At 35.1% G+C, this 21,584-nt stretch overlaps 2 protein-coding genes across 2 annotated transcripts; one reads left to right on the top strand and one right to left on the bottom strand.

Annotated features, from left to right (window-relative positions):
• The first annotated feature begins 1,741 nt into the window (after nucleotides 1-1,741).
• LOC121267170 lies at nucleotides 1,742-2,488 on the top strand. Its single transcript, XM_041171032.1, has 2 exons — nucleotides 1,742-1,747; nucleotides 1,838-2,488. The coding sequence occupies exons 1-2, from the start codon at nucleotides 1,742-1,744 to the stop codon at nucleotides 2,486-2,488; spliced, it is 657 nt and encodes a 218-aa protein (XP_041026966.1).
• An 11,206-nt stretch (nucleotides 2,489-13,694) lies between these two features.
• On the bottom strand, nucleotides 13,695-16,916 carry LOC121267799 (vesicle-associated protein 4-2-like). Its single transcript, XM_041171865.1, has 7 exons — nucleotides 16,363-16,916; nucleotides 15,507-15,577; nucleotides 15,210-15,291; nucleotides 14,953-15,065; nucleotides 14,229-14,306; nucleotides 14,004-14,123; nucleotides 13,695-13,905 (listed from the first exon to the last, which is right to left on the bottom strand). The coding sequence occupies exons 1-7, from the start codon at nucleotides 16,670-16,672 to the stop codon at nucleotides 13,846-13,848; spliced, it is 834 nt and encodes a 277-aa protein (XP_041027799.1). The 5' UTR covers nucleotides 16,673-16,916; the 3' UTR covers nucleotides 13,695-13,845.
• Between the last annotated feature and the right edge of the window lie 4,668 nt (nucleotides 16,917-21,584).

The following is a 21,584-nucleotide window of genomic DNA, read 5'->3' as shown; positions in this document are numbered from 1 at the left end:
AGGTAACAGATGTTGTTTTGATGGCTCTTAACCATGGTCAGTTCCCACAAGAGATAAATCACACATTCATAACCTTGATCCCAAAGAAGAAGTAGCCTGAGATGATTTCTGATTTCAAACCTATTAGCCTATGCAATGTAATCTATAAATTGATCTCAAAGGTTTTAGCAAACAGGCTCAAGGAAGTGCTAGCCATAATTATTTCAAGCTCACAGAGTGCTTTTGTACCTGGCAGGCTCATAATTGATAACATCCTTGTGGCATATAAATTGGTGCATTTCCTCATACAAAAAAAGGTTGGTAAGAAAAGCTTTATGTCTCTAAAGTTCAATATGAGTAAAGCATATGATAGGGTGGAATGAGAGTTTCTAGAAGCTGTTATATAGGAAATGGGCTTTGGTGATAAATGGATCAAGTTGATAATGCTTTGTGTGAAATCAATCTCTTTTTCCATATTGAGGAATGGGGTGCCTTAAGGTCCTTTATTTCCATCTTGAGGCTTGAGGCAAGGGGATCCTTTATCCCCTTACCCGTTTCTGTTGTGCACAGAGGAATTGATTACTTTACTACAATAGGCTGAAAGATTAAAACAGATAGAAGGCATTCAGATTTGCAAAGGAGCTCCTACGCTTAATCATCTCTTGTTTGCAGATGATAGTGTATTGTTTTGCAGGGCCACTTTGCAAACTTGCTTAAATATTCAGCACCTCCTTGATATATATGAAAGAGCATAAAATCAAAGGGTGAATAAAGAAAAGACCTTAATGGTCTTTAGCAGAAATGTCCATAGCAGCCAACAAGAGTAAATAATGAGTTTCTGGGGTGTCCAACATCACCAACAGTATGAAAGATATCTTGGTCTTCCTCCTCTAGTGAAGAGAGAAAAGAAACAAACATTTTCAAATTTAAAGCAGAAAGCAGAGCACAAGCTGAATGGTTGGAAGGAGAAGCTATTATCACAAGCAAGCAAAGAAATATTGATCAAGGTAGTAGCATTGGCAATTCCAACTTACACAATGAGCTACTTTAGAATACCAAGTACCCTTGTAGTGAGCTGGAAAACATGATAGCAAATTTCTGATGGGGCCAAAGGAAGGAAGAAAGAAAAACTATATGGGTTAGTTGGAAGAAAATGTGTGAGGCAAAATCACAATGTGGTATAGGATTCAAGGACTTACAGATTTTCAATCAATCCCTTCTTGCTAAACAGGCATGGAGGATTATGGTTGAGGAAACAAGTTTGCTGCACAAGTTGTTTAAGGCTAAGTATTTTCCTGCTTCATGTTTTCGTGATTCACGTTTAGGGTCTTGCCTTTCATATGTTTGGAGGGGGATATGGGAATCAAAGAAACTTTTGCTAACAGGTTGCAGATGGAGGGTTGGGGATGGTAAGTCTATTAATGTCTGGACTGATTATTGGTTGCCTGGGCATAAATTAATACAGAGGAGCCCTCATGGACAGGATCATGATGCAATAATAGTAGCAGATCTCATTGATGCAGAAACAAGATGGTGGAATGTGAAAAAAGTTAGAGGTTTATTATCCCCTCGAGAGGCAGAAGATGTCTTTAAAGTGTTGCTTAGTGCAGAGAGTAGACCTGACTGTATTATATGGGAACATGAAAAGTCTGGAGTTTTCAGTGTAAATAGTGCATATGATCTTTTTCAACAGCAACTTAAGCGAAATGGTGAATGTTCCAATGTGGAAGATTAGAGAAGGTTTTGGAGGAAACTCTGGCAGATGAAGGTACCTAATAGGGTCAAGATCTTTGCATGGAGAGCCTATAGAAATGGGCTGCCAACTAGAAGGAATCTTAAAGATAGGCATATACTGTAGGAAGCTCTCTGTGAATGGTGTACATATGAGGATGAAGATGTGGGACATGCAATATGCTATTGCCCCTTTGTTCGACAGTCTTGGAAGCACTACTTTCCTGATTTACTGACAGATGATGTTAAGTTGGATATTATGCAAATAGTTTTAAAGGTGCTAAGTCAAGGTAAACATGAAGATCTTGATCAGTTTTTTCTTATTGCTTGGAATTTGTGGAATAAAAGAAATCAGAAGATTTTTGTGAATAAAGTCTTGACAACAAACCAAGTAATTGAGCATGCTTTGAGTTTGGCTAAGGATCACAAGGAAGCTAGAGTTCATAAACAAACCAGAAAACTTTCAAGTTGCTATTGGCAAGCTCCTTCTCAAAATGCATTGAAGTTAAATGTAGATGAGGCTATTTTTGCAACTCTAAATCGTTCAGGAGTGGGTTTTATCTTAAGGAGTAGTTCCTCTAAAGTGATCATGGCTGCAAGTATGAAGGAAAATGGAGCGAATGACTCAATGGAAATTGAGCTTCTTGCTATATTGAGAGGGCTACAAATCTGCATTCCCATGGGTATTGATGAACTGATTATTGAAAGTGATTTATTACTTATAGTCAATGAATTGATTGGGGCAGGTGAACCACGGGTAATCTGGTTTATGAGGTGAAGAATATGATGAAGATGTTCCTGAACTGTTCTATTCAACACAAGGAACAGATGGCTAATGAAGCAACGCACACTTTGGCAAAGTATGCCATACATCTAGACAACTTAGTAATTTGGTGGGGTTCATTCCCAGAGTGTATTTCACAAATTATTAGGTCTGAAACTTTGATGTGATTGTGGTTGTTCATGAATAAAAGTGTTACATTCCTATCAAAAAAAAAAAAAAAGGAAAAAACTCCTAATCAACCTCATTAATTTATTGCTCGTGGGCTTATCCAATATAACCTATTAAATATAATTTAGGCCCAATAAAAATTATCAATATTCCGACCTTAAAGTTATTGGGCCAGGTTGTTACATCTAATGATTTAGAATAATAAGATTGATTTCTAGATTATCATATAGATGCTCATGACAAATCAATTATCATAAATATATTACTATGAATTAATGAGGTTGATTCCAAAACCTTAGTTCATTCTTCATTAATAGTTTATTCATTGTTTAGATTAGTTTGCATCTTTAGAATTTATTTTAATTCTTTTTATTGTGATTAGTTTCTTATTATTTCTTGCTTTGATTAATTGATGTTTAGTTCTTAATTTCTTATTTTATTTTACAACTCAAGTTTCTGAACTAGACTATAATTTATTTGGTCTATATTTGATTGGTTTCTACGTATTTACAAATATCTATGGATTCGACTTCGTTCTTGCCAAACTATGCTTCAGTACGGTTTGTGCACTTAAGGTTTCGCCGATCACAAAAGCAGTGCCATATAGGCCTTGTCGCCTCCTTTTTATAAGTGGAACTAAGTGATATGAAGACCAACAAAATAAGAGTTGCTATTCAGAGAGGAGGCAGGCTTTTGATGTAGATAGCCGAATGTGATTCTCAATTATTTGTGTAATTAAGTTGATGCAGTACTTAAGGGTTCGTTTGTTTTTAGAGATGAGATGAGATAAAATGAGATGAGTTAAAATTAAAGTTAAAAAGTTGAATAAAATATTATTAGAATATATTTTTTAATATTATTTTTATTTTAAAATTTGAAAAAGTTGAATTGTTTATTTTATTTTGTATTAAAAATTAAAAAAATTATAATGATTAAATGAGATAAGATGAGATAAAATAAGATAAAATATTTTTTAAAAATAAACGAGACCTTAAAAAATAAAGAGTGGATTACTCAAGATAATGGACTAGAATAAGATTGTTACCTTGTTGGAAACAGGGTAACAAGTTCGATAGGTAGTGCTTTCGCACATTAGAATAGTCTAGACTCTAGCAAGCTAGCTAGATATTGAGGGAGACACCATACACACCCATATACCTACACAAAAGTCTCTAGATAGAGCTTGCAACATTAAGAAAGACAGCTGTTATCCACAAAGTCTTTAGAGTTAACTTTTTTACTAGGTGACACATTTATGAAAAATAAAATGAGATTAAAATATTAAAAAAATATAACTACATATATTAAATCTCGATAATTTGCTATATATACTTAGAAATAAAATTCTGAAAATACAATTTAATATATATTTTAGATTTCTGATAATAACGTTTCGTAGAATAATATTCATTCATTATTACTTTTGTATTGAAATAATTAGAATATATTTTCTATATAGAAACTATCAAATAATCTTTTAAAATGTCATCCTTCATTCTAGTTTGTAAGTTGATTTATCAAGTTTTATGTAAAATCTAGATATTTTCATGTCACATTAAGCATATAATACCATAATTGAGACACTAAATAAATTTTTTTTGCTCAATGAAATCTAAAAGATAAAATCTCTCAACCATTTTTCATATAGATCATCAACCTTAAATGATTTTTATTGTATTTTCGGTTTGAATTCCATATTAAGAAGCCTACTATTGTATAACAAAAAACTTTGAGATCCATATTAATAAATTTATTATTTCTTCTAAACTTAGTTTTAATTAAATTTTGGTGAGGTCACATCCTTGAAAATAGATAATATATATAGAAATTATACAAAAAAAATTGGGACTATAGGAAAAAAAAATTGAGAGAGGCATTTCTATGTATATTGGAATTTTAGAAAATTTTGAAGAGCATATAGGGATTATAAATTTTTTGGGAGACCATTTTCTATATTTATAGGATTACGAATAAAATCTAAAGGCTATTTTAAATTTTCAAAAAAATTTAGGCGGGTCATGGCCAAGAGCATCTTCAGTGGATTGGTTAAAAGCTAAAGCCATTGAGTATTTAGCTATTAGAGAACAAAATATGCTCAGAATACATTAGCTAAATTCCAAATATTTAGAATTTAGTTATAGTAACTTTAAAAAGTTTTTTCAAATTTGAAGGTTACTGTACATACATCAAATACATATTTTATTAATTATTTTTCTCTCTATTTCTTTCTATCACATATTTTATCACAATTGTGGTATATTAATTTGAGTTAATGATATATTAATTTAATAAGAATATGATTATTAATTAATATAATAGGTAGAATAGTAAAATATGATAAAATTAAATAACTTAATAATTAAAAAAAATTAAATATTTTTGAAATTATTAGTTATTCATTACTATATAATGAATAAATATATAATCTAATGTGGAGATTTGATGTGAATAATCAAAACCAAATTCATCTTATATTATTTTATTGTTATATAATGAAAAAATAACTATTTCAAAGTATACATTTATGTGAATGAAATAGCTAAAAGTCAAATTTATCTTATATTTATAAAAAAAATGTCATTTAATTTTGATTAATCCATTGAGAGTACTCTTAGCTTAACTTAGGTCTTGCCACAGTATGTATGTTAGGTATAAGTCCAAAGGTAAGTTGTGCATTATGCACACCTTTTGTTAAAATTTGGTCCCATTAAAAAATATTTTTTTTATACTTTCTTATTACAAAATCTAATATTTTATAAACGGACTATGCGAAACTTGTATAAGAGCAATTGTACAAATCATTACTAACATTATAGTTTGGTGAGTTAGATGAGAATTTTGAATTTTAGATAAAAGTTAAGTTTAAAATATTATTATTATTTTGAGATTTGAAAATTTTGAATTGGGATTTAAAAAAAATTAAATTGTTTATTATATTTTGTGTAGAAATTTAAAAAATTATAATGATGAGATGAGATGAAGACGCCCCATAAAAAGGTATAGATGTTAATATTACAATGTCAAATACAAGAAGCAAATGAAACCCCTATGCCACTATCCCACTCCCCACCAGATAGATATGTTTGTGCTCTCAATTGCTGCATTATCGTGGCTTTTACATCTTGACTGCCCATTTCGTGCTGTGCTGCTCGGCTTCTTTCTATTTTGCGTATGCAAATGAAACAGCCAACGTCGGGAAGTTTGTCAATTCCTCTGTTAAAATTCTGGCTTTGTGTCTTTTCCCCCGGCAAGCTAGCTTGGTATCCAACAACTCAAGTACATGACTTTCTGAAACGATCCTTCAGCCTCACGTTGTCTACTATTTTCGTTGTTAACGGCATGGAAATCATCAAGCCCGCCTTCCTGTAAACAAGTGAAGGAAAAGCATCTCCGCTTGCCTTCATCGAGAGGTCGAAGGCCGGAGTTCCTCTGAGAGCTGTGACATTTGCATTCTTTAACCACAACTACGCTGGCTGCCATGCAAGCTCTGCTCAAATAGCTCATCTTTCCTTTAGCTTTTTGCTTCTCAATGAAGTTCTTTCAGAACAACGTATCTTATCTTGGGACTTGTCTAGCTAATTCATGTCTAAGAAGATGATCGTAAATTGCATATTTATAGGGAACAATGAAACATTATATAATCAGTTTGCGTGGAGAGCGGTTTTGGGTATCTGAAACTGATATCAAAACCAGAGGTGGCAACCGTGGTTTCCAGTTTTACAATTGGCGTATCTTTTGTTTGGATAAAGTGATGAAAGGGAGTTTCTTGGCGATTTCTCACGAAGCTATCCAAAACATAGCACGACACGCACGAAAAACGTTGTCGTCTTGGCATGTAATGACATGATCACCGATCGAGTGGCTGAATTTGGACATATTGCATCATGTGGCCGATCGATGTGGCTAATCTTGTTTATACAGAACAAAAGGACAGAAGTTTTTCCATCTCATTTAAAATAAAATAATTTTTCTCATCAGTTACTATTCACTTCTACACCTTACACCTTAAAAAAAAGAATTATGAGGTGTGAAGTGTGGAGATAAATAGTAGTTGATGTATAACAAATCTCTTTAAAAAATCAGTTCCTCTACGTACAGTCCCAGCTATAGTCGAATGAAGTAGATTGATGACGTGGCAGCTGCTATTAATTTAAAAAAAAAAATTGACTAATGCATTTCGGATTCCATTCCCGCTTCTCATCTTCTTCCTCTGGACTGGAATGCCCGATAGGACCATAAGCCAACTACTAACCAATCTTTTATTCACAGTGCCAATATTGGAGTAGAAAAAGACAATTCTTTGTTTTTTTTTTTTTTTTTTTTTTCTTTAAACTTGCAGCTCAACTGACAAAAATGAAAAAGAACATAAAAAGTTGCAATGTAAAGTCAAGTCGGCTTTCTACCTTCTTCTCTTTTTCTTTCAGAAAAGCACAGCTTAAGCCCATTACTTCCAGAGGAGAATGCTATCAGGCCTCTTCCTTCTCTCGAGTTATTCTACTAAGTTATTTTACTCCAGTATCTGCATATCCAGTAACTCTTCATTCTCTCGAGTTATTCTACAAACTTCGAAAACAAGACAAAAACATAATTTTTTTAATAAATGGGCGTATGTCAATTTTTAAGTTAGAATTGAAAAAATATATGTATTTGTCAGATGCTTAACAGATGTGTTATGATCAGTTTATATTAGAAGGGGAGCTCAAGATATAGAAGGAAGGAACACATGAGGATGTAATCTGTTAGTTAATTGTTAGTTAGTCATGTGATGCACACGTGTTGATTAAAGGCTAATAAACATTTATGTCCTCTCACTTACTTACTTAGTATTACTATAATGCCCCTATTGTAACAGTCATTAATAGTCATGAGAAATACTAAAGCCTCTTCTGTGTATTGCATTGAAAAAAGTTAATAAAAGTGTATTGGAGATTTCTAATCCCTCAAAGATCAGTAAGTTATTGTGTCCTATTATTCTAGTCTGTTGCTACAATTGGCATCAAAGCCTTTCGCAATTCTGGGCACAAAAATTTTTCTCTTTTCTTTATAATGGCAGAAGGCACACGATTTAAAGAACTGGAGAAGCTTGTTCTTGGGCTAAAGCAAAATCAAGAACTGCAAGTGCAGCGAGTTGCAGATCATCAGAGTGCTCTGGAGGGGTTGAGTTCAAAGATGGACCTTTTGTTAGAAGCCATGAATGGAGGAAGAAATGCTCGAAATGGGAATGGCAAGAATGGAGATAGGGTTCACACTGAAAACTCAAATCTGACTTTTGGAATGCAGTTTCGTAGTATTAAGTTAGATTTCCCAAGATTTGATGGCGACAATCCAACTAGATGGATCTATAAGGTAAATCATTATTTTGCTTTACACCCCATGCCATGCCAGATGGACAGAAAATCATAATGGCCTCATTCTATATGGATGAGAATGCCTTAATTTGGTTTCAAGATGCTGAGGAAACAGATTCTTTCAATTGTTGGCCTTCCTTTGTTAAAGCAGTTCAATTAAGGTTTGGAAGTTCTTCTTATGATGACCCTATGGAGGCCATTACAAGGTTGAGACAAACTTCTACAGTTGGTGCATACAAAACTCAGTTTGAGGTCCTTTCAAATAGATTGAAAGGGTTATCTGAAAACTATAAGCTCTCTTGCTTCTTGAGTGGCCTTAGGGATGAGATACGACTTCCTGTGCGAATGTTGCACTCTCAGACCTTGAATACTGCTTTTGGATTAGCCAAGATCCAAGAGGAGAATATCACTAGAACTCGGGGACACAATAAATTCCAGTCCTCCTTTGTTTTTGTTCCTAATTAGGGCAACAATTCAGTTCTTGCTAATTCTATGAGGAAAGAAAGGTTTTCTAGACCAAGGCCTAATGGCTCCAAACCCTCATCTCCATTTCAAAGACTGACACCAGTAGAGATGAAAGCAAGAAAGGACAGAGAGGTTTGTTACTTCTGTGAGGACAAGTGGTAGCCTGGTCATAAGTGTAGTAAGGCCAAACTCTTTGAAATGGTAGGATTGGAATGGTTCCAAGATGCTGAGAGGGAAGAGGTTCATCAGCACGACTCACAGGGCACTAATGAAGCTGTGGGAATAGATACTGAGGTGCCTGAGATTTCATTATATACAATTACAGGTTGTATAAGCCCAAAAACTATAAGAGTTCATGGCAAGGTTAAGGATTGCTCAGTGATAGTCCTTGTTGACACTGGCAATACACATAACTTCCTGACCCTATGATAGCAATGAAGGTGGGATTAGATGTCCAGCAAAGTGGACAGATTGTAGTAAGGGTAGCCAATGGGGAAAGGATGAATGGTGAGAGTTTGGTCCAGAATTTACAGTTTCAGACGCAAGGTCACCATTTCAACACTAATTTTTTCTTACTACCATTGGAAGGTTGTGATGTGGTGGTTGGAATGCAATGGTTGCGAACCTTAGGTCCTGTCTTGTGGGATTTCACTAACCTGACAATGACATTTACCAATGACAAGAGTTTTGTCACACTTCGAGATTTAAGTTCCAGCAAGACTGAGTTTGTTGAAGATGTTCAGATTTGCCAACTAACTATTATGGAAAGGAAGGGCATGCTATGTCAGATTGTTACCAAGGAGACAAACCAAGAGGTGGGCATATCTGCTGATATTGAGGCAGTATTGGATAAATATGACCATGTCTTTGCTGAACCAAAAGGCTTGCCTCCAAAAAGAACTAAAGATCACCAAATTACTCTTAAGGAAGGAACCATGCCAATATCTGCTCGACCTTACAAGTATCATTTTTTTCCAAAAATCTGAAATAGAAAAAATAGTTAAGGAACTATTAGATTCTGGAGTGATAAGGAGTAGCCAATCCCCCTTTTCTTCACCTATCCTTTTGGGGAGAAAATCTGATGGATCATGGCATATGTATATAGATTATAAGGGATTAAATAGAGAAATAGTTAAACATAAATTCCCTATTCTTGTCATTGATGAACTCTTGGATGAATTATATAGAGCCTCGATATTTTTCAAGTTAGATCTTAGATCTGGATACCACTAGATTCGTGTGAAGGAGGAGGATATTGAAAAAACTGCATTTAGAACACACCAAGGCCAGTATGAATTTCTGGTTATGCCATTTGACTTAACCAATGCTCCAGCTACTTTTCAGTCCTTGATGAATGAGGTCTTCCAACCCTTTTTGAGAAAGTTTGTTATTGTTTTTTTTTTAATGATATTTTAATCTATAGTAAATCTAAAGAAGAACATATAGAACATTTTTATGTGGTATTGGACACATTAGCAAAAAATTCTCTTTTTACCAAAAAGAGTAAGTGTAGGTTTGCTTGTAGGGAGATTGAATATTTGAAATACTTAGTCTCTACAAAGGGTGTCAAAGCAGATCCAGCAAAGATCAAGGCAATGCTCGAGTGGCCCTTATCGAAATCCCTTAAGTCATTAAAAGGATTCCTTGGTCTAACTTGTTACTACAAAAAATTTGTCAAAGGGTATGACTCCATTGCTGCCCCATTGACTAATTTGTTGGAGAGAGATGCATTTAACTGGAGCGAGGAAGCTACTAAAGCATTTGTAGATCTGAAAAAGGCTGTGACAAACCCACCTGTCTTGGCTTTGCCAAATTTCTCCAAGCCATTCTTGTTGGAATGTGATGCTTCTGGCAGAGGGATTGGTGTTGTCTTAAGTCAAGAAGGGAGGCCTTTAGCATTCTTGAGTCAAGCCTTGAAGGGAAAAGCGCCGGACCTCTCTACATATGAAAAAGAATTCATTGCAATCGTATTGGGTGTGAAGAAATAGACGCCATACCTGTTGGGAGCTGAGTTTATAATAAAAACAGATCAACAAAGTTTGAAGTTTCTATTGGAACAAAAGATAGGAACTTCTTCTCAACAAAAATAGATTACCAAGTTGCTTGGTTATGATTTTACAATTAAATATAAGCATGGCAAGGACAATGTGGCAACAAATAGTCTTTCGAGAAGAGAGGAAGTGGAGGAAGGAGTTGCTGAAATGTTGGCTATCACAGTCCTTGATCCCATATGGTTAGAACAATTGAGACATTCTTACTTGAATGATGAAGAAATTTCAACTATTTGTAAAAAAATCCAAGAAGGCAAGCTTTCTGATCAGAAGTTTGAAGTCAGAAATGGGTTGTTATTCAAAAAAGGCATGCTTTTTTTGTCATCCTCATCCCCTATGAAGGATCAAGTGTTGTAGTTTATACACAACAATGCCTTTGGGGTCATTCTGGCTATCATAAGGCTCTACATAGAGCAAGGGCAGATTTTATATGGAGTGGCATGCAAGGAGATATAAAGCAATTTATACAAGAATGTCAAGTTTGCCAAAGATGCAAGACAGAATATTTACAACCTACTGGGTTATTGCAGCCTTTGCCTCTTCCCAGCGATCTTGGAGTGACATTTTCTTGAATTTTATTGATTCCTTACCATATTCAAATCTGTTATATTGGTGGTAGTTGATAGACTCACCAAGTATGCACATTTTTTACCTCTATCTCACCCTTATACAGCTGTATCAGTGGCTGTTGTCTTCATGTCTCAGGTATTCAAGTTACATGGGTTGCCATCCACCATTGTAACAGATAGGGATGTAATTTTCATAAGTAATTTCTGGAAAGAGTTGTTTAAATTACAAGGAACTAAACTTTACTTTACATCTGCTTATCATCCATAATCAGATGGGCAGACTAAAGTGGTTAATAAATGTGTGCAACAATATCTGAGATGTTTTGTTAGTGCGAGACCAAAACAGTGGGTGCATTGGCTTCCTTGGGCTGAATAGTAGTATAATACCTTAGTCCACTCCTCGACTAAAATGATACCATTTCAGGCACTATATGGCGTCCCTCCTCCAACCTTAATTCAATATGTTGCCGGTACTACTCAAAATGAAGCTGTGGGCAGAGAATTAAAGACAAGAGATGAGATAGATACTACAGTTATTGAAAAAGAATTTGATGGCTGCACAGGTGGCTATGAAACAGCAATATGATAAACATCACGTTCCAAGGAAGTTTCATGTGGATGATTTAGTTTATTTAAAAATGCATAAGTATAAGCAACAGACAGTTAGTCAAGCCAGTAGATCCAAGCTAGCTGCTAGATATTGTGGTCCATTCAGAATTTTGGAATGCATTGGTGAGGTAGCTTATAGACTTGAGTTGCCACCAAGTTTATCAGTTCATCCGATATTTCACGTCTCGAGATTGAAGAAATATATTGGCTTTGATTCACAAATCTCTCCTGTGTTACCATTGATTGATTCTTATGGAAATTTTAAGGTGGAACCAAAAGCTATTCTTGACAGGCGTATGACTGCTAGAGATAATAAGTCTTTTATTGAACTATTGGTGAAATGGCGTGGTATGGATTAGGAGAGTTCCACTTGGGAACCAGTAGAACAGCTGAGGACTCATTATCTTGACCTTGTGAGCAAGGTCTTTTGAACGGGTGGGCAGTTGTTATGATCAGTTTATGCCAGAAGAGGAGCTCGAGATATAGAAGGAAGGAACACATGAGGATGTAATCTGTTAGTTAATCATGTGTTGCGCACGTATTGATTAAAGGCTAATATACATTTATGTCCTCACTTACTTACTTAGTATTACTATAATGTCCCTGTTGTAACGGTCATTAACAGTTATGAGATTTCTTTAAATACTGAAGCCTCTTCTGTGTATTGCATTGAAAAAAGTTAATTAAAGTGTATCGGAAGTTTCTGATCTCTCGAAGATCAGCAAGTTATTGTGTCCTATTATTCTAGTCTATTGCTACATATGCCTATCATATTTATAGAGAATGTGGGAGAAACTTCCTCTGACCGAAAACTCTGTCCACAAAGAAAATGGCTAATTTTTTTGACCGACCAATGATCTTCTGTCATGTCTTTTTGGTACTTCTATAAGCATGAAAATATCCATCTATTGTCGCACGATATGTAAAGTTAAACAATCATCGAAACGTAAAAACTGAAGGCTGCTGGCGTCGACGAGGACCACGACAAGAAAGAGAGAAGACGTTAAGGCAGAGTAATAATAGAGATCTTGATACGGCCGTCCCTGCCAGTTGGGCGCCGAAGGACAGGATAGCTATGAATGCTTGATAATCAGTGTGCACGTCCAAGGTAATGTAGTCTTTGATTTAGAAAATTTGATTCTTATTTTTTTGTTCCTCTCTTTTTCCTGTCGGTCATTTTAGTACCAAATGCTGCGCCACAGCAGAATGAATTTCCTGCAACCCATTTTTATACCAAGCATTTTTATACCAAGAGTAATATTATATATAATCAAACGTGTAAACACCATATTTATTATGTAAATTTCGTATTTATTTATTTTTTTAAAAATAATTAAGCGACGCCTACATATTCACGACTGCAACTACCATTTCTTTTTCTAAATGATGTATTGAAAACAAATATGAGGGGTATGAGTGTTCCAAGTGTAGTGAAGTTGTGTTTATGGAGGCGTTTAACAATGCCTTGACAACTAAACACAATTTGGCAAAGAGGAAAAATGAACACAGACCAACTATGTCCAATTTGTAAGTCCTATGTTATGGAGCTGTGAAGCTGCAAAAAATGCACAGGAAGCTTGCGAGGAAAATACAGAAAAAGCAGGGGAGCCATGGATGATGCTAATATGGTAATGGAAAAGTTAAACTCAATCTGGAACAGGATGAGTTTAGGGAGGTGGCTGTGGTTGCTCGGATTCAGGGTGGTTTTTTCATAGACCCAAAAATGTAAAGTTCAGAAAGGAAAGAGAAGGACTGTAGGATTACCAAAAGGTGTTGAAGAATAGACAATGTGTTTAATCTTGGATTTGTTGATTGATTGATAAAAGGTTTGAAGTTTTCCAATAATTAAGAAAGAAAGACTATTTTGTTTACTGGGGGAGGAGAGAAACAACAAAACAAAAACAAAAATCATACTATCCAGAGTCAGGTGGCATCTGGCTGAACCATTGAATCCCTCAAAAGTGTTGGAGATTCACCTCTCGAGTCTTTCTTTCACCAAAAGAAGTTGGAGTTTACCAATCATTCTATGAATACAAAGACCCTTCTCATTACACGATACCTTTAGTGGGGTTGAAAAACAATACTTCATAGAAAACTCATTTCTAAACTAAGTAGACTCCAAACAACACGCCAGCACCACTCTATACAGAGTCTACCGCTTCAACCTGCTGTCGGGCAAGGTATCTTTCCCTCCGCTCTTTCTGAGAGAACAATGGAGAAATATACATGAAATCATCCATCATATACACTAAATTTAATGAGAAAAATTTCATAACAACTACTGAAAAAATTGACTTACCCATTCATCAATGACAAGACCCTCCCCAATAATCCTTGGACCGGTATCTTCTGGAAGTTTCTTACGAGCCTCAAGTGCAGCCTCGGCTTCAGCCAATTGTCTCTTCAACTTTTCCATGGCCTTAAATAAAACAACCAATTAAGCCTCATAAATAGGCGTCCTCCATATAATAAGAAAATACTAAAAATTAAATCGCCTTGGCATTTAAACAACAGTAGTATTTACAGGGTTAGGACGCTCAGGATCTAGAAAAACAACTCGCAATATCTGCTCCACTGCCACTTGGTCCTTCTGCTCATCAAACTGGAGGAAGAGGGAGCAAAGGGAAAATAAATTTATATAATAAAGTACCACTTCACTAAGAACAATTCAATCAGGGTTTTATTCACTTCACAATTTATCTACAGAGAGGCACATGAGAAAGGAATGAAAGGATAAAACAAGCAGCCAAAGTAAGCATCCAATAGAGGTAGGAAGCAACTCAGAATATTATTAAGGCTGAATAATAGTATTGTTCATGGCCATAGAAAAACTTAAATTGTGATTAAATAGAACATCAATTCTGTAGGCAGCAGCAGGATCATCTAGAATAAATTAATAAGTACATTTAAGAAGTATTATTAACTATAGTTTTTCCCAATTTAATGACTTATCAAAAAGAAAGCTTTTCCCAAATCATTGGTATAAGTAATCGTCCAGGAAAACTAGTCTATAAAGCTCATATCTATAACATCCTGTTTCCCTAGTTATTGATCTGATAATGGATTGCACATATCTCATCTATAGAAAGGAATAAGACTTGCAGAAATTTGCATCAGCTTAACCCAGACATGGTAGATACACCAAGTACATATATGTTCAAGCCCACAATGAATAGGAGATATAACTGTGAATGTTCATCACATTTTAGATGATAATACAATGGAAATTAGAAAAGTGAGAAACTTACCAGCTCAGGTACGTAGTCTGTTACTCCTTTGACCTTGAGGCTCATTATTTTGAACTTAAGCTTGCTCTTATCTGGCTTTTCATTGTTCTCTGGTACCTCCACAAACTTGAACACTAGCATATCCATCCAAATGAAAAGTGTAAACTTGTTAATATATTAATTAAACAGAAAGGTCCCAAGATTGATATCCATCATCCCTGATGAATGCATATCATTAAAAATAAAAGAAATGCCCAAACGCATACAACGCTTATTACCAGTTGCTATGATACTCTCTCCAGGAGAGAGAATAGCCCCGGGAGGACGCATGAAACAGCTTTTTGGTGCAGTAGTTTGGAACTAAAGCAAGGGAGAAAACATTAGAAGGTTTGATAAACTGCTCCTTATAATAACAAGATCAACTATCACATATTCCTCTGAGAAATAGCCTTATATGTAACAGTAAATTTTATTTCTGGGATATATCTCCTTATTTCCAGGAATAACATAATAACCAATACTCAATGACAAATGACCACTGGAAAAAGAAAACATAAGAAAAAACTTGTATTTACCTTAAAAGCTACATGGGATTTGCTCGTGTTTTTAATCCTAACAGCACTCCTTACCTGTTTGCCAGGTTCATCTTCAAAAGGAAAACAGATGAATAACTCAATCACCAGGAAAAAATAAGTTAATCCAGCAAAAGATACAAAATTAAGAACGAAATAAGCTGAATAATTAAATCATCTTCATCGGGCAAGAATAAGGGAATCAAGCAAGCATGTAGTAATATTACAACAGCGATACGAAATAAAGAACAAAAGCAAGCTTCGGGACCAAATGACGGAGAGAACGAGGATCATACAAGTTCAAACCTTGTACATTCAAAGTCCCAATAAGTTTTGAATTGGAAGCGTCTAGGGATATTTTCTAGTAGGACTTCGATAATATGGTTCTCCAGCACTAATGAACTACCCACTCTAACAATGTTGCGTTCTCTCGTTTCACTTGTACTTTTCAGAAACCAAACATATTCCAACAATACGACCATGACATATTTTGAAAGTTCTTCTGAATTATCAACTTCGCAGTTCCATTTACTATCTCTCCTTCTAGGCCAGCACCAACAAGACAAACACAAACACGGTTAACTTTCTTACAGAGAATAAAATCCAAACAGGTGAGCTTTATCTTGCTCCTTTTTTACCCCTCTAGAGATACCAACAAAATCCGCACCAAAGCGAATTTCGCAAACAGTTTGAGCCACAAATCGATTTATATAATGAGAATATTTTTGCGATCGAATAGAATTGTCAATTCATGAAGTACAAAAGAATAAACCACCCGAAGTCAGATCGAGATCGAACAAAACTCAGACACAAGAGAGATACGAAACGGGGACGTAAGCAAAAGAAACGAAATACGTACAGGGAAAGTAGAGCTTATTAGACGGATCGAGCTTGAGCCGACGCCGGGCCGGGAGGAGCGACCTAGCAACAGAAGATACCGAGTTTGAGGCGTGAGGAGGATTCGATCCCTCCACCAATGGATGATTATTATGGATATCATTACTATTATCATCATGTCTGTGATTATTCTGGTGATGAGCGTTGTACGAAGACGACGAAGACGTCGTATTGGTGCTATTATTCCCAGCGGCAGAGTGAAGAAACGGTAGCTTGAAGAAGTTCCAGGATTTTCCGTCAGACGGAGACTTGTGCTCAGCATCTATGGCCATGGCGGAGAATCGGCCGGCAGGCTGACTCGGACTTTGCGTCGGCGATAATGGAAGTCGGAGGGGGAGGAGTGCAGTCGTCGGATTTTAAAGGGTGGTTTTGATTCTTCGAGTGTATTTGAGTGGGGTTGGGCTGACGTCCGATTCTCTTTGTTGGGAAATTTCGTCGAAATGACAATAAGGCTCGAAACGACGTCGACTTCTGTGGACAAAGGACGACCGTTGACTCGGGACGGGTCAATACTCGTTTTCGGGGGAGTCAGTGGACGCAGTAGAAACTGACTGGACAGACCGAAAGGGGCGTCGAAGATAATTTTTTAGAATTACTCGTCATTCAAACTTTTATTATTTTTTTATCATTTTATAATATAGTATTATATTATTAAAAATTATTTATTACATTTTATTTATAAACATATCATTTAATATCAAATTATAATATAATAAAAATTAAAATGATGAATAGATTTTTTCATATTTTAGTGTTTAATCTCATATGATACTACTCAGCTAATTCCGTGCTTTTTCTCCCTCAAATATATCATTAATGTAAATAGTAATGTTATTCATCATTCTAAATATCATCGTCTCATAATATGATATTAGATGATTATAGAGTATTTATTATATTTTATTTGTAAAATTATCATCTAATACTACATCATGAGATGATACATAAAATACCACATCTTAATTCATCTCATTTAATCATTACAATTTGTTCAAATTTTTATATAAATAAAATAAATAATTTAATTTTTTCAAATCTCAAAATAAAAATAATATTAAAAAAATATCATTTTCCTTCATTTATATTTTTTTCTGTTATGCCTCTAATTTATAGGACACATTCTGGTCTTTGATCTAACACTACATTGCGGTTCTTATTAAAAGGTCTAAAAAATTAAAACACAAATATAAAAAGTAGAGATAATTTAAGATTTTAATTTTCATCTTTTTATGTTTTCAAAAGTTATTTTATTGTAAATATAATTTTTTTAATTTTTTTAATAAATTACATGGCACTATATTACTATTTTTTTAAATTGTGATAAACAAAATAAACGATATAAATGTCTTTAACGAAATAAATGATATAAATGAGATAGGGACATTAGCCACTCTTGATAAATACTTTTCATGTTCAGACTGATGCAAGATTTTGGACTTTGGAGCGTCGTTGATAATCCACACGCTAATGACTTGAAAGGGTCTCTTTCTCTTTGCCCAGTCAATCACGCCTAAATTGGAGGTATGCTTTTTGTCAATGATATAAGGTAATTAATTATATTTTCTTTATATTAAAATAAAACCAAAGATGAATGAGGTAGAGACAAATATTCTTTTTTTTATATGTTGAATTTTGATCAATTATGTTTGAAACTTCTGTGGCTTACAGAAGTCTACTAAAATTAAAAAACCATCTATCTACATGATAGGACTAGGTTTGGCTCGATTTAATAGGTGTTTGAGCCTCACTCACATGCCTCCAATATCTATAGATGCATTTTTTAAGACAAAAAAAAGAAAAAGAAAGACAGGTTACTTATCCCTCAAACTGGATATTAGCAAGACTTATGATCAATTGTAGTGTGATTATTTAGAGGAAGTGATGGTTAGACAAGGGAACCCTTTGTCTCCATATCTATTTTTGTTATGCACAAAAAGATTGATCTCAATACTACACAAATTAAAGTCTGTAACACCCCGCTTCCCAAAAAAATATTTTAGAATTTTTGAGGAGTCAATATGCTACTACTAAACTTCAACTTAAAAACTTTTTTTTTTAACAAAGCGTCAGATGAGAAATATTTCCATAAATAAAGCAAACTTCAATAAATACTGAAAATCTAAAATAAAGTCGGCGGAAACACTTATTTAAAAAAAAAATACGAAAGTCTCATGTATTTATCAAAATAATTTATTTAAATCTTAAACCATAAAACTAATCATAGCATAATTTGTCTAGGCCTTTGCCTCGCCTCTCGGGATCAAGTCCTGTACTGCAGTCTCATCCTCATAAATTTCACCACCTGGGTAGTTTAAAAACATAAAAATATATAAAAATGAGTCGAATACTCAATAAGCAACACATCATACAGTAAACATAAGGTTTCTTGGAAAATGTGCATACTCACAAATACATATGTAATTAACATGAATATGAATTTATCTTTCACTTATCATAGGTCGTTACCCAGAATTGACCCCCGTGAGTTAGAGTTAGCGAATCTAAGAAGATTTCGATTTTACCCGCGGTCGTGGGTTGTGAAATCCATACATAACGAAGACATACTGGGTGCACTACCAGCATGCACAACCTGTCAATGCAATATGCCCATAACGTAGGTACCGTCTTCATATCATAACATAGGCCGTTACATATTTTATCATAATCATACTTACATACTTGTCATATCATAGATTTCAAAAGAAATCACATACATACTTGTCATATCATATCATAGATTTTAAGTGAAATCGCATTTTTTCATAACATGTCGTGATACATGACACCTTACATAAAATCATGATTTTTCATAAATACTTCAATACATAAATCTTCACATAAAATCATGCATGGATTTTCATAAATTACTTTAATGCATAACTCTCACATAAAATCATGAAGTTTCATAAATCTTTTGATGCATAACTCATTTCATAAAATCATGAATTTTCATGAATAACTTAATGTATAATTCTTCACACCAAATCATGGATTTTCATAATTTTATCATGTCTTGGGTACATAAAAAAGGGCTTCCAATGGTGGGTGTACATGCATAATATTTTTATAAAAGACAAGCAATTTACTGTACATACGTGTAAGGGTATGATCATGCTACTTACCTTGCAACGCTAATCCACTATTTTCAGCACGTAGTCGGTTGCCTATAAAAAATAAACACGCATATTTTCATAAATTTCTAATTAAACCTGTGACTTTATTTAAAACCTAACTATTAAATTAACCTATATTTCCTAAATCTAAAATCCTTAAAAACTCTAAAATATCATCATTTTCCAATTATTTTACCTTTCGTATAATTGCATAATTTATCAGATGATTAACCTTAAAATACTATCATTTACTATAGGAATCCATAGACCCTTCTATCAACACTAACTAAGCAAGGGTACCCTTGTAATTTTCCATAGACCCTTCCTAATATTAGTGATAAACTCTTACGAAATGACCTTACTCGAGAGGTAATGGAAGTGGCTTACCGTGATCAACAACTAGTGGCAGCTCGTGGCTGGGCACGATGGCAACTCCGACGAGTGGCGGCTATTCAACTGAGATTTTATGAGAGAGAGAGAGAGAGAGATTACGGGGAGAGACGTAAAAGTAGTGGGATCGTTCGGCTATGGCTCACCGTTAGGGACAAGGCGGGTCTGAGGCGATGGTGGCATTGGGGTAGCACGACCAAGCTGTGGCTATGACGTGTGGCCGTTTCCGGCGAGATGAGGTGGCTGGCGAGGGAGAACGCACACTCTGCTTATGGTGCAGAAAAACAGAGGCTTTTGGTGGTGGTGCAAGGAGGTTTGCAGTGTTGGTGTTAAGCGGTGCCAGGGCAGCACAGCGGTTGTTCCATCTTTCTTGAGGTGGCGTCAGCATGTTCTGGGCAGTGGTGTCGCCGTGGGTGATGGTTGGTGCCGTGTGGGTGCGTGGGTTCAGTTTCCGTGGTAGTTCACGGTAGAGAGAGGAGCGGCTTGGAGGAAGAGGCTCATGGTGGAGGAAGATTGTGTGCTCGTGGCTTACGGGGTGTGGTGGTTCCATCGAGGTAAGTGGTCTGGTTTATGGAAGGAGGCCAAGTTTTATGCTTTACGTGGGGCTGCGCAATGCTAACGCACGGGTTCCATAGTGCAGGTGGTTCTCGATTGCTTCTTTCCTGGGCGTGGCCTGGAGGCCGTCCATGAAGTGGAGGCAGCGTGCAAGGGCTTAAGGAGTGCGGCTTCCAGTTTGGGTTGGCGTGGAAGGGATCAGAGTGCAACGTGGGGAAGAAGACGTGGGTTGTTGGGTTTGGTTTCGACTTGAGGAAAAGGCTGGTTGTTCACACTGGAAATATTGGCTCGGACTGGACGTAATAAGCATCTATATATAGACCAATGAAAACCCTAGTGAAAAAGAAGAAGAGACATACGTGCATGGGAGTGGATTAGATTTCGTGCGTGTTTGAAATTTATAAAATAAAAGCTGGTAGCTAGGAGTTTTATCATGAAAATGAAATAAGAATGGTAATAGTCTTTGGACTCTAACACTCATGTGCTTGGAGTTAAAAATAAAATAATAATAATGGAGCTTTAACTCTAGGTTTAAAAATAAAATAAAAAAATTATTTGATAATTCTCATATGGGTTTTAACTCATTGATTGGGCTTAAAAAATTATTTGTAATTAATCCCTAAAAAAAATAAAAATATAAAATCAGGTCGTTACAATCTCCCCTCCTTATAGAATTTCGTCCTCGGAATTTACTAGACCTCAAAAACCATTGCACTATTCACCTCTTTCTTTCTTTGTCTTTATTCTAAATTCTTGATCAATTGGTCAAACCTATTTTTCTGAGGCTTTTAGTCCTTCGAGATTTATTCTTAAATCTCACTTATTCTCCAAAATTGTAAACCTAAATAATGGATTTGATTACAAGCCTAAAATGATTTGACTAGATGATTATTTGAACTCCACAGAAAAGTAATTAAATTCTCCACATACAAAAATAAAACTCTCTACATGTAAAAATAATCTCAAATAAATTGTAACCTAAGACTCTCCAAATTCATATTCTAACTCCTATAATTCATGCTGAGATAGAATCGTGCTACCTATAGCACATGAAATATTTCCAATAGTCATCATGAATATCACAACCTACTTACCTAATATCCCAACAATAATCAATATTTCTAGT

The sequence above is a fragment of the Juglans microcarpa x Juglans regia genome, chromosome 5S (genome assembly GCF_004785595.1).
Source record: "Juglans microcarpa x Juglans regia isolate MS1-56 chromosome 5S, Jm3101_v1.0, whole genome shotgun sequence".
NCBI classification, from domain to species: domain Eukaryota; kingdom Viridiplantae; phylum Streptophyta; class Magnoliopsida; order Fagales; family Juglandaceae; genus Juglans; species Juglans microcarpa x Juglans regia.
The sequence above is the reverse complement of the archived record's forward strand: the minus strand, read 5'-3'. Positions and strand labels throughout refer to the sequence as shown.

Bases quoted from the DNA above. Each gene is read 5' to 3' on its own strand.
- LOC121267799 (XM_041171865.1), bottom strand. From the start codon at position 16,672: ATGGCCATAGATGCTGAGCACAAGTCTCCGTCTGACGGAAAATCCTGG. The intron at 15,292-15,506 runs GTAAATACAAGT...CCCTTGCTTTAG, and splicing joins AATCCCATGTAGCTTTTAAG to TTCCAAACTACTGCACCAAA. The intron at 14,307-14,952 runs GTAAGTTTCTCA...CTCTTCCTCCAG, and splicing joins CAGACTACGTACCTGAGCTG to TTTGATGAGCAGAAGGACCA.